This window comes from Nothobranchius furzeri, chromosome 14 (assembly GCF_043380555.1).
Source record: "Nothobranchius furzeri strain GRZ-AD chromosome 14, NfurGRZ-RIMD1, whole genome shotgun sequence".
Taxonomy (NCBI): Eukaryota; Metazoa; Chordata; class Actinopteri; order Cyprinodontiformes; family Nothobranchiidae; genus Nothobranchius; species Nothobranchius furzeri.
In genome coordinates, this window is record NC_091754.1 from 63,790,226 (window position 1) to 63,801,962 (window position 11,737).

The following is an 11,737-nucleotide window of genomic DNA, read 5'->3' on the forward strand; positions in this document are numbered from 1 at the left end:
ACCATCACACTACCACCACCAGGTTTGACTGTTGCTATGGTGACGTTTTAGTGTTAGTTTGAGTATAGATGAAGAAAGTTCTGCTTTTGGTCTCATAGAGAGGGTCGTGCAGTGTTGATGTTAAACTTGAACTAGAATATGGAGGAAAGGTTCATTTATGTCAGTAATTAAACTTAAAAGGTGAAACTGATATATGAGACAGGCTAATCCGGGCTAATCCAGGCTAATCCAAGCCGTTATCTGTTGTAATTGTGATGATTATGGCTTACAGCTGATGGAAAGGATCAACGTTCCAGACTCAGAAGCTAATGAATCCACAACCCCTGCGAAGGGTTCCTGAGCCTTTAGATGGTCTTTCAGTCTAAACTGGATTACATACATGCACTTTTGCACCATGTTCTAGTGGGGCGACGGTGGCACAGGAGTTAAGTGCTCGCCCCGTAATCGGAAGGTTGCAGGTTCGAGCCCCGCTCAGTCTGTCGTTGTGTCCTTGGGCAAGACACTTAACCCACGTGGTGGTCGGAGGGACCGGTGGCGCCAGTGCTCGGCAGCCTCGCCTCTGTCAGTGTGCCCAGGGCAGCTGTGGCTACATTGTAGCTCATCACCATCAGTGTGTGAATGTGTGAATGACTGATTGTGTTGTAAAGCGCCTTGGGGGGTTCCAGGACTCTAGAAGGCGCTATATCAAATACAGGCCATTTACCATTTAAGTGTTTAATGCGGTCAGACAGGTTCTTCTGAAGTAGTTTATTACTTCTGCAGGTCTTCGGTTTACCAGTCGGCCCATCTGAAACTCAAGCGTCAGATCTGGCTTTTGGTCCTTGAACTCATCATTGGTAGTTTCTCAGTTGGTTTTTAAGTGAATTGTTATTCTAACGTCTTGCAAACTGAGAGAATTATTTCTGGTTTTGTTTTCAGATTTCATCCATAAGATCACGGTGCAGGCCTCTCCTGGTCTAGAGAAGAGGAGGAACTCCCCTGATCTGGTTCTAGGCTCTTCACCCTCCCTAGGCCCTCGGTTTCGTGCAATTCAGCGTGAGTATCCCCTCCCCCTCCCATGTGACTCATGTGTAGGTGCATGTACAGAATGTCTTCTCTGGGACACGTCTGAGGAGGACCTGAGGGTCGTGCCTGTCCACACAGGCTCTGTTGCAACATCGCATTTCTGTTTTCATGTTCTCTTAAACTCGTCGTCTGCCTCTCCCTCGTTTTCCCGTGGGCCCCCGTCCTCTCCCTCTCCCCTCCCTGCTCAGTCTCACACACACCCTTTTCCTTTCTGTATAGTCGGTTCCAGGTCAAATATTATCTGACCTCCTCTCAGCAGCTCAGCACTTTCCCCTGTAGTTACCTCCAGTCAGCAGCAGGGGGAGCTGGTCCACTGCTGTTCATGTGAGCCTACTGCTGAAGCATGCATGGCCAAAGTGAGGCTGGCTGCATCACAGATGAGCATGAAGGGAGTTCATACTTGTGACTTGGTGTTGAGAAGACGTGCAGAGGTTTACAGCACGCTGCTGCCTGTCGCGCTCTCACACGGCGTCCGACACCAGCGCGCTTCCTGCCGTCTGATGAAACCAGAAAGGAAACGGCGGGACGATCAAAGGGATTTTTCTAAGCAGGTACCTGGTTAGTAAACCCAAAAACACCAGCTGGCTGTGTTTAGTCGTTAAACAGTGGGCTGGTGCTCTAGTGGAAGTCGCCCAGCCGCGAGCAGCTGTCATTAAGACGTGTTTGGTGGATATTCATCATCTCTGTTTTAGCAGCTAGCCGTGATTTATCTCTGTGGAGGGAAACTGGTCTGAGTTTGATTCACCAATAACAACAAAAACAGCAAAAGGTTTCTGTTCAACCTCTGCACAGAACATCCCTGTCCTTTTGTACATGAAAGCCTCCCATTTGAGAGCAAAGACAAATAAAAGTGCCTTGCATGAAAGTTTAAAGTCACAATCCAAGACTAGAGCTGAACGTTTTCCTCCTCCAGGTAAACCACGGCGGCTCCCAGTAGGGCCGACGCAGACGCTGGTAGCGACGGTTGTTACAGGTCTGATCGGGTTTAACGGCGAGCGAAGGTGGACTCTAATCTTCTTGGGGCTGAACTTTGTGGAGCATCTTTCCCTGAATCCCAGCCGTAACGGTACAGCTCGTACGCTGACCTACCACAGATTGTTGTGAGCGGAGCGCTCCCCTGTGGTCCACGGATTATTCCAGCTCCCAGTTTAAGCGTGACTTTTCTCACAGCTCTCCTGGATTCGCTCTGGGATGAGGAACCGTAGCTGTTCTGCTTGTGGATCTCAACATTAGTGTCTAAATGACATCATATGACATCGTCACCAGTCCAAATGCTTAATTATTGATATTTATATGAACTATTTAAAGTTTTATGTAAATTAGAGACCTACTCTCCAAACACTCACCCGAACAGCCTCTGTTTGGAGAAATAGTGTTTGAGGCTGACGGGATTAGCTAACTGCTAGTCCAGTCATACGCGAGACCTGTGGGTGGTCTCACCAACACAGAGATTGTTAGGAGCTTTGTCCATTCATGCTAACCATCTGCTAGCTAGTCGGTACGATCCACATCACCTGCTGCTGTCTTAAAATGACTCTAAAGTTCTAAAAGTCTCACTGTGAGTTATGGATTCAGTAGTATAAACAACCACATTACAGGTCATCACATGAATATTTCATGTAAGATGCTCAGACAGGACGTGCTACTCGTAGCTGCTGGTGATTTTTGTGTTAACGAACAACCTCATAGGTCAGGACAACACCCGTGGAAGGGAGCCTAGCCGTTAGCTTATCTGTCCTAGAAGACGTAAAAGTTATTTCTCCAAACAAAGGCTGTTCAGACTGGCTACAGTGGGTGGAGAAAGGCTTTCATACCTTTCACACTAAAACACACCTAAGGGTGACCCGTCTGTGTGAAGGTTTTCATCACGTCTCACTAAAACCACGAGGAAAGAAAACATCAACTACAACCTGAGAGGAACTCTTCTTCACCTTACATGTGATTAAACGTGGTTCACACACTAGAGCCAGTCGGGTGTGTGTGTGTGTGTGTGTGTGTGTGTGCGTGTGCGTGTGCGTGTGTGTGCGTGCACATCACCCCGCTTCTCCTCCAGCTTCACTGGCTGCCAGTCAACTTCAGGGTTCTGGTTCTGGTCTATAGGGCCTTACATGAAGAAGAAAATATCATTTTATAGCGCCTCTCAAGATAAAAATCACGAGGCGCTTCACAAAACAATACATGTAAAATATAAAAAAGCATTTAGAAAATGATTGAAAATATATTTAAAATGAGCAAAAATAGACAATAGTGATTAAAAATGTTAAGAAAGAGAGAGAGTGAACAGGAAAGAGGGAAACCAGTGGATCCTGAGGAAGGTGGAATAGGTGGGGAGAGCAGAATAAAGAGAGAGAGGTGAAGAAGGTCATACAAAAGCCAGCTTGAACAAGTGAGTCTTCAGCTGCTTTTTAAAGGAGACCACTGAGTCCACTGATCTCAGACTCAGGGGGAGAGAGGTCCAGAGTCTGGGGGCCACAGCAGCAGATGATCTGTCACCTTTGACCTTTAGCCTGGTGCTGCACAACCAGTAGGCTTTGATCACTGGACCTCAGGGACCTGCTGGGGGTGTAGGGACTAAGAAGATCACCAATGTAAGATGGTGCTTGTCCATGTAAGGCCCTGTAGACCAGAACCAGGATCTTGAAATGAACCCTGAAGTTGACTGGCAGCCAGTGAAGCTGGAGGAGAAGCGGGGTGATGTGGGTGTGTTTGGAGGACTTGGTCAGAAGCCGAGCACAGGCGTTCTGAACCACCTGTAGACGGTTCAGGGAGGTTCTGCTCAGACACGTGAAAAGAGAGTTACAGTAGTCTAAGCGTGAGGAGATGAAGGTGTGGAGAACTGTCTCAAGTTCAGAGCGGGACAGAATGGGACTCAGCTTAGCAACGTTCCTGAGATGGAAGAAGGAAGAGCCAACAAGAGAACTGACATGAGAATCCAGGGTGAGAGCTGGGTCAAAGGTCACGCCAAGATTCCTGACAGAAGGTTTGGTGTGGGAAGCAAGCTGAAAACATGGACAAGCACCATCTTACATTGGTGATCTTCTTAGTCCCTACACCCCCAGCAGGTCCCTGAGGTCCAGTGATCAAAGCCTACTGGTTGTGCAGCACCAGGCTAAAGGTCAAAGGTGACAGATCATCTGCTGCTGTGGCCCCCAGACTCTGGACCTCTCTCTTTCTTTACATTTTTTAATCACAATTGTCTATTTTTGCTTATTTTAAATATATTTTTAAACATTTTCTAAATTCTTTTTTATATTTTTACTTTTTTTTGTGAAGCGCCTCGTGATTTTCATCTTGAGAGGCGCTATAGAAATGATATTTTCTTCTTCTGGTGGGGTGGGGGGGGGGGGTTCTAGAGCTAGTCAGGTGCATCTCAGCTGTCCCCCCATCCTCCCCCAGGTGACGCTGCCTCGTGAAGCACGTCTGAGGGGACGTCGTGGCAGACAGTCACATTGGCTTTAGCGCTAATTGGGAACTTTTTCCAACTTGAAGCAGAAGAAAGAAGCGTTTTAGTGAATCTGAGCAGTCGCAGCATCAGCATGAGGTCTCTGTGTCGGAGCTGGGATGTCGGTGGTTTGTCCTCATTAGAGGACAGCTGACAGACAGCACTCCCGGTTTCATCCTGCCTTTCCCCCACAGTCAGTCCCAGTGACAGCAGCCGGAGGTTTGGTCTCAGCCCGGTCCGGTCCTTGGAGGCCCCCTCGCTCAAGCAATCAAATGGAGATCTGAGGTTGAACCCCCACTGGAGGCCTCAGAGCCCAAAGAGTCCCAAAAGTCCTAAAGTCCTGCGCCTCAGTCCCCAGGAGAGCAGGTAAGCCCCGTCAGCGTACTGGTCCGGAGTTGAACCATCACCCACCCTGATTCTAATTCTGCCTCCTTCCAGTCTGTCGATGCGGGCCAAGCTGCTGGTGTCAGACAGCGTCCAGAATGGAGAACCCAGGGAGGACTTTGAGGAGTACCGACCGCCCACACCGACCCCTCCCCCTGCTCAGAATGGTACAGCCCACTCCCCGGGCCACACGTCCTCCAGAGTCGTCAGTGGAAGCTCAACGAATAACGAATCCTCTTTATTCTCGTTCTACTTCTGTTCTGTAGGATCCTCGGGGAAGGACAGCCTGCGGCTCCCCCCCTCTCAGGGAGACTCCGGCAGTGAGGAAGGAGGTTACTCCCCAGCTGGCTCCCCCATGCCTGAGAGGGGGTCTCACAGCGGCGTAATTAAGAACACACACCGGGCTCTGCTGGGCACTGGCTTCATCCTGGCATCTGTAGGACTCGGCCGATGCCTGGAGATCCCTCCCAGGGTGCCTCCTCGAACTAACCCCCCTTCCTCAGAGGAACGCTCCTCCTCTGAGATTGAGATCTCCTACCCCAGACCCCTGATCACAGACCCCCCTGTAGTGGACGACCTCATCACCTTCTCCACCTCTGAGCCGCTCCCCAAACCACTTCTGGATTTAGCCCTGCAGTACCAGGAGCTGAAACCCCTGCAGCTGACGCCGCCCCCGCCCAACCCCCGTGAGAGGTCTGGACCCCGGACACCACAGCTGCACCACAGCCCGCCAAGTCCAGGACCTTCGCTGCAGCTGGACAGAGCCAGCCCAGGGGACTGGACCCTCAGTTCTGGTTCCAGCAACGGGGAGTTGAGCTGTGAGAGCTTGGAGCACAGATCTGACAGGAGGAGGAGGTCCAGCCAAGGCCTGCATGCTTCTCAGCTAGGTCAGTCTGGTTCTCAGCATGGGGGGGGGTGCTCTATCAGAACCTCCAGGTGGAGCTGTGGAGTCAGGTTATTTACATTTTGGTTTCTGCTCCAACAACGATGTAGGCAAGACGATAGTCATTTATTAAGTATCACCCTGCTTTACTGAAGGTTGGTAGAACAAGGGCAAAACACACTGGAGGTGTGTAATTTCTCCATAAGCGTTCCTGTAAAAAAACCATTCTTACCTTTAAAGAGCAAGTCACCCCCAAATCACATTTTTTTTTGCTGATAAACTATTTAAAGGGGTGTCTAATCGTGCTGCAGACATGTGTATCAATAATTTGGCAGTTCAGTGCATCTTGGTTAAAATTCAAATATTCTGCCTATAACTGTCAGTGTTGTGCCGTCGTCAGGGAAAAATTCTGCACTGTATTTGAATTTAAATCTGCCACCGCTATTGGCTAAGAGGTATGCTATGATGTCATCTGGTACATTATGATGTCACAATGCCGTTGTGAGCCTGTGTGTGTGTGTATTTGTTAGTGGCTCCGCCCTCTCGGTCTGCCAAGCAACAGCATTTGTTGCATTTTTCAAACATGAAGTGGGAGTGAAGTAAGTTTCTTGTAGGGGGTGACTTGCTCTTTAAATTTCAGCCTTTATTTGAAGTTTTGATGTCATTTCCTGTCATGTTTTTAAATGTAAACATTCCAAATATGGTGCAGAACCTTAATTTGAAGAAAATTACGAATCAATCAAATAACAACCTGCACCAGAAAAATCACATCTTTTCCTAAATCTTTGAGCCCTGCTGAACATCAAGAGGTGTAACTTCCTTTTAAAACCCTTCACAATAAGAGTCATAAAGATCGCATGTGCCTAAACAAAAGATTTCCCGTCTATTGTCTGCATGATAAAAATGCTACGTCATGCAGAAGAATGAATGAATGAATGAATGATTGGATGAATAATGATGCCAGCTGAGGTGGCTCGGGCGTACTTTCAGCACATTTGCCCCCACGTTTTAAACACTTATGAGTTTCATGTTGGATTATTTCCTTCATCTGTTTGCCGTCCTCGAGCCGTCCCACCAGCTGGTCTTCTAAGATGTTCGGTTTCTGAGCAAATTCTCCACCAAGTAGTAAAAAGAGCCACGTGGGAATTTAACGTCCTCCTCCCCTTCCACTTTAACTACGACTACATTTTTCTTGTTTAATATTTGACTTTCTGCTTTAATGAAAGCTCTCTTCTAAATCACACGCGTGTTTCTGAAGTCACGTCTCCCCAGACTGGCCCTAACCCGGTTCCTCACCAGACCCACACAGGGACTTTAACCTGGGATCGCGGACCTCCCCGGCATGACCGTGTCCCCTCGCAGAATTAACACGCAGCGTTTTTAGCTGCATTTTATTTCCTGACACGAGGTAGACTCTGTTGCTGCAGCAGCAGCTGTTTGGTTTCCATCAAAGCTTCTCTTTAGCTGTTTGCATATCTCAGGTAGCAGCTGGCACTCGGCCGTGCTTCACCGCTAATACCTGCTAAGCAGCGCTAGCATCCAGTCCTCTCTGGCTGTCATCCCTCCAAGACAAAGCCTTCCCTGTGAACAAACACCTGGCGAGGCGTTAGGGCTGTAGCAGTGCCGCAGCTGCTGATCGGTATCTGGATAAATGTGTGACGCTCATCAGAGAAAGGCTTCAGCTAACAGAAATGCAGGAAGGATCCAGGAAGCATGAGAAAGTCAAGTCCCGGCATTCATAGAAGGTAAATCACCAACGTTCACTTCGCAGTTTAACTTAGACGTGAGAAAAGAGGGTTGTGTGTTGACTCTCAACCACCAGCACATCAAATATTAGCTCAGCATCTATAAATGTGACCCAGTTAACGCCGTTCTTGTGTTTGCTCAGCTTGATCCACGGTGGTGGTCACGCTAAATCAGGTTAGCCTCAAAAGGAGCCCTTTACCTGGCCGCTCAGCTGCTTTTAGCTCCTCTGGCTTCATTTACTACAGAACAAATAAAAACTGTATGAAATGAGGATGTTTGTATGGAAAGTAAAACTTCATCACATTATTGCATCATTATTATATGATCTCATATCATATCGTAGCCTCTGCTGTCCCAGATCAGTGATAAACATGAGAAATGGATCTTGGAGTTAGTGTTATGGATGAGACCTCGTTCTAGCTCACCCAGCCCCGGCTTTCTGCTGAATGTGTAAGTGGTGCACGGTGTAATCGACGCGTTTTACCCGCCAAAGCCGTAGAAAATATCAACCGTACAGCTGGTCCCACAAGGCCAGGAAGGGAGCTGCAGGACTCCGTGTGGTTCTGGTGGTTCACGCGGCAGAAAGGGGTGTGGTTTACCTCCGCTTCAGAGCTCTCTCAGGCCAAGCACAAGGTAAGCAACTGGAAATCTGCACGCTACTTTTATTTTGAAAGTTTCCAGATGTTTTACACTGACTTCCTGCGTAGCACGTAAGAATCGCCTCGCAGCCTAAGCGACGCGTGCCTACACTGCGGTCGGTGGGAACGCACCCCTCTGCTGTGGCGGCGGCTGATTGTTGCACGCTACACTTCTCAGACGTTACGCGTCCGGTAGAAAGGTCCGACTCTCTGGGATCAGTTGGCTTTGGCGGCCATCTGGAAGTGGGTTGACTCAAACAGCTGAAAGCTACATTTTAAGCTAACATGTCTAACATTCAGAGGGTTGATGTGAACGACTCTTAGCTACAACACAGAAAACAGCCTTTCTGTGCTTGAGCTGCGCCGAGGAGCCGGCTCAGGTACCTCAGGTGTGGATGTGCAGCAGCGGCCGAAGGTTATGGGAAATAAACAAACATTTGTTGTTATTTAGTTTTGTGACCGATGTCATGATTGCTTCCTTAAACATGATTTGAATAACAACGTGAAGCATGAAAGACTCGCTCATCACCACCACCATTCACCTTATCTAAGGCTGGTTAGCAGCAGTCGCCGTCCTGTCCAGTGGTTCATGTGATGTTTCACCGCTCTAGGCCAGCTGCTAAAGCTAATATTTGTCATTAATGGAAGTTGTGATCTTTGTTCCACTTCCACCTTCAGGTGTTGAAGGAAATGATGAAATCTGGCTTCCAGAGAAACTAGCTTCTGTTTCCCTCTGAGAATCAGGAAATGTGGCTTGTTTTCTCTTTACAAGGCTGCTCATTTCATGCTTCCACCCTCCCAAGGCTCATCTGCATTTCTTTGGGGGTTCTGGTACGGGTTGGAGCTGTAGCAACACAAGTGTTGCTTGTTTTAGGGGTGAGTGAGCATGGCGAGGCCTTTCGGAGCTCTTTTCACACTCGGCGTCTGGTCCGCCTGACTCACAGCCTCGGTCGGATTCTCACAGCTCTGCTGAGCAGACTGCAGCTCACAGCCCCGCCTCTCATTACAGCAGAGGCAGAAAGCCCTTGTAATTAGACGGCCAGGCTTTAGCTCAGCATGCTGCTACGTTACTGAGTGGAGTGACGCAGACTCTGACGTTTCTGGCTGTGAAACGGAGAGGATTCCTTCAACAACTAGTGTGTCCACTCTCATGCTGATTGCTCTTTCTTGGTCTGAAGAGCTCTGCAGCCTTGGAGAGGAGCTGTTGATGTAAACAGCTCCATTTGGCAGACGCGTCACATTCTGGAAGTAGCAAGAGTTTGTTGGGAGTGATTTATTCTGAGTTGTTTGCGTCGGAGCCGGTTTACCCTTTTGCCTGCCGCTGCAGCGACTGCCGGCTAGCTGCACGGCACTACGTTACACTTCCTTTAGACTACTTACACCAACATGCTTCTCTTGTAATCGTTTTCAGGACCGCTTTGATCTGGTTCGTTTCCAGCGGCTGCAGGTTTTCTCAGGATGTTTGGAAGAGCTGAATTCAGATTGTGTTCACCAGTTTGAGAGAAACACCAGCCTGGGCAGTCCTGGTTAGACTAAAACAATAGTAGCATAGAAGCAGTACTAATGTAAGGTGATAAATGGCTTTTTCTAGGTTTTCAAATCAATTTCATCAGCTACAAGGACTGAAATGTGGCCAGTCTGCTAGCTGGACCCAGTACTACGCTCTTATTTACTAGGTCTGGTACCAACGTACCCAAGCACCGGACTGATTGTAAGGAAACTGGATGAAATCCTTCGTTAGATTACCATGAAAGTGTCTGCAGCTCAGTCAGTTTTATAAACATGAATCCAAAACGTGGCTTCATGCAAGCAGAGGGTCGTTCTGAATACGGCTGGATCTGATGAACCAGAGCAGGACGTTTACTGAAACTTTGATTAAATGAAGGATTTGATAAGTATCAGTACTCTGGAATACGGCGATATTTATTGCTGTGATACTGAATTGATGACGGATCATTTTGGCAGCAGTTGTTAGCAGCTTGATTGTGTCTGGCTTGAGTTTTCCAATCAGTGTTGGCAACGATGGCGCACATCGTCTCGGAGTAGACCCGCTGCTCCTCCACGTCGAGAGGAGCCAGCTGGGGGGGCTCAGGCGTCTGGTTAGGACGCCTCCCTGGTGAGGTTTTCCGGGCACGTCCAACCGGGAGGAGACCTAAAGGGAGACCCAGGACAGGCTGGAGGGATGTTGTCTCTCGGCTGACCAGGAAACACTTTGGGATTCCCCGGAGGAGCTGGCCTGTGTAGCTGGGGAGAGGGAATCTGGGCCTCTGGCTGCACCCGCCGGGACCCAACTCCGGATAAGCGGACCATAGTGGATATTTTAGGGGAACACCTAACCGTTTAGCCTTTGTTCAGTGTGAAAGTGTGCATTATACTTAAAAAGCAGAATGTGACAAAATAGTTAGAATATTTCTTTGATTATATTTATTTTCCGGTCGGCTGTGAAGGGGCGTGTTTGTGCTGCGGTGCTCCAAAGACCTTTGGTTTCCACTCTTCAGAAGTTTTGATGCTGACTGTATTTTCTCTCAGTTTTAGATCTGCCCATGTGCCAAGACACGCAGGACTCCGAGGACAAGTCTTCCACGCCCTACTATCTCCACCCTAACCCTGCTCTCTGGAGCCCCAAAACCCGCCGCCTGGACGTCAGCATCATACCCCGGCCCCGCCCCTCACCCATCCGACACCGCATCGACCCCTGGAGCTTCATCTCGGCCGGCAGCGGGAACCACAGCCCAGTCCGCTCAGACGGCAGCCTTTTGGGCTACCAGCCCTCGCCCACAAACCCCTTCACCAACTGCGACCCTTTTCCCTCTCCGGACTGTGACCCCTTCACCCTTAAAGTGGACCCCTTGAGCTCCTCGGACACTTCCTCTCCATTTGATCCATTTTCTGCTCCCTTTCCCACTTCCCGCTCGGCTCCGTGTTCCACCAACGGCTCCCCGACCATGCCGTTGTTTCGCATCGTTCCCATGAACCCCTCTGACTCGCCCCTCATCGACCTGGGCTGGGACGCCTGCAGCAAGCCTCTGGATGTGACCAAAGAGAGGGCCCATCCTCGCAGAACACTGGGACTCAAGCCCTTCAAGTCCCCGACGCAACTCCGAGACGACCGGTTCTAAATCCGACCTCACTGCCTCGTGGTGGTTAAGAACTCCAGATTTAATCTCGGCTATTCAGTCCAGGACTCTTTTCCCTGTGTTCTTATTTTGTCACAAAGATTTAGAATCTTTAGGAAAGGAAAGGAAAGAAGAAGCCTTCGGAGGGAGATTTGCCCCCATGGGAGCACCAATCATCACAGGTCTTATTTATACACCAACCCACTGCTTTGGGAAAGCAGGAATCCAAGGAAAGGTGGTACAGTCAATGGTGGGATCACTTCCTGAGATTAACCAATAGCTGGTGCTCGTTCCCTTTCTTCCCGTCTCTCTTTTGCTCCTCTCCTTTGAAGGGGGGGAATCCGGATCACCAGCCGTATCTTCAGGTTCTGTCGGAGCCTCTACCTCTGAAGCGATGTGACAATGCAGAGGTGGACCTTCCTCCTCTTCCTCTGCTGACTGGAAAGATTCAGGACAGCGGAAA

General features: G+C 49.2%; 1 protein-coding gene across 1 annotated transcript in view; it reads left to right on the forward strand.

The window, feature by feature from the left end:
• Positions 1-11,500, forward strand: part of LOC107376748 (mitogen-activated protein kinase kinase kinase 11) — a 65,745-nt gene extending 54,245 nt beyond the window's left edge. The window contains exons 6-10 of the mRNA XM_015946004.3: positions 919-1,035; positions 4,702-4,873; positions 4,946-5,058; positions 5,158-5,778; positions 10,688-11,500. Of these exons, the coding sequence (XP_015801490.3) occupies positions 919-1,035; positions 4,702-4,873; positions 4,946-5,058; positions 5,158-5,778; positions 10,688-11,277 (1,613 nt within the window). The 3' untranslated portion in view covers positions 11,278-11,500. The remainder of the gene's footprint in view (positions 1-918; positions 1,036-4,701; positions 4,874-4,945; positions 5,059-5,157; positions 5,779-10,687) is intronic.
• Positions 11,501-11,737: the final 237 nt, after the last annotated feature.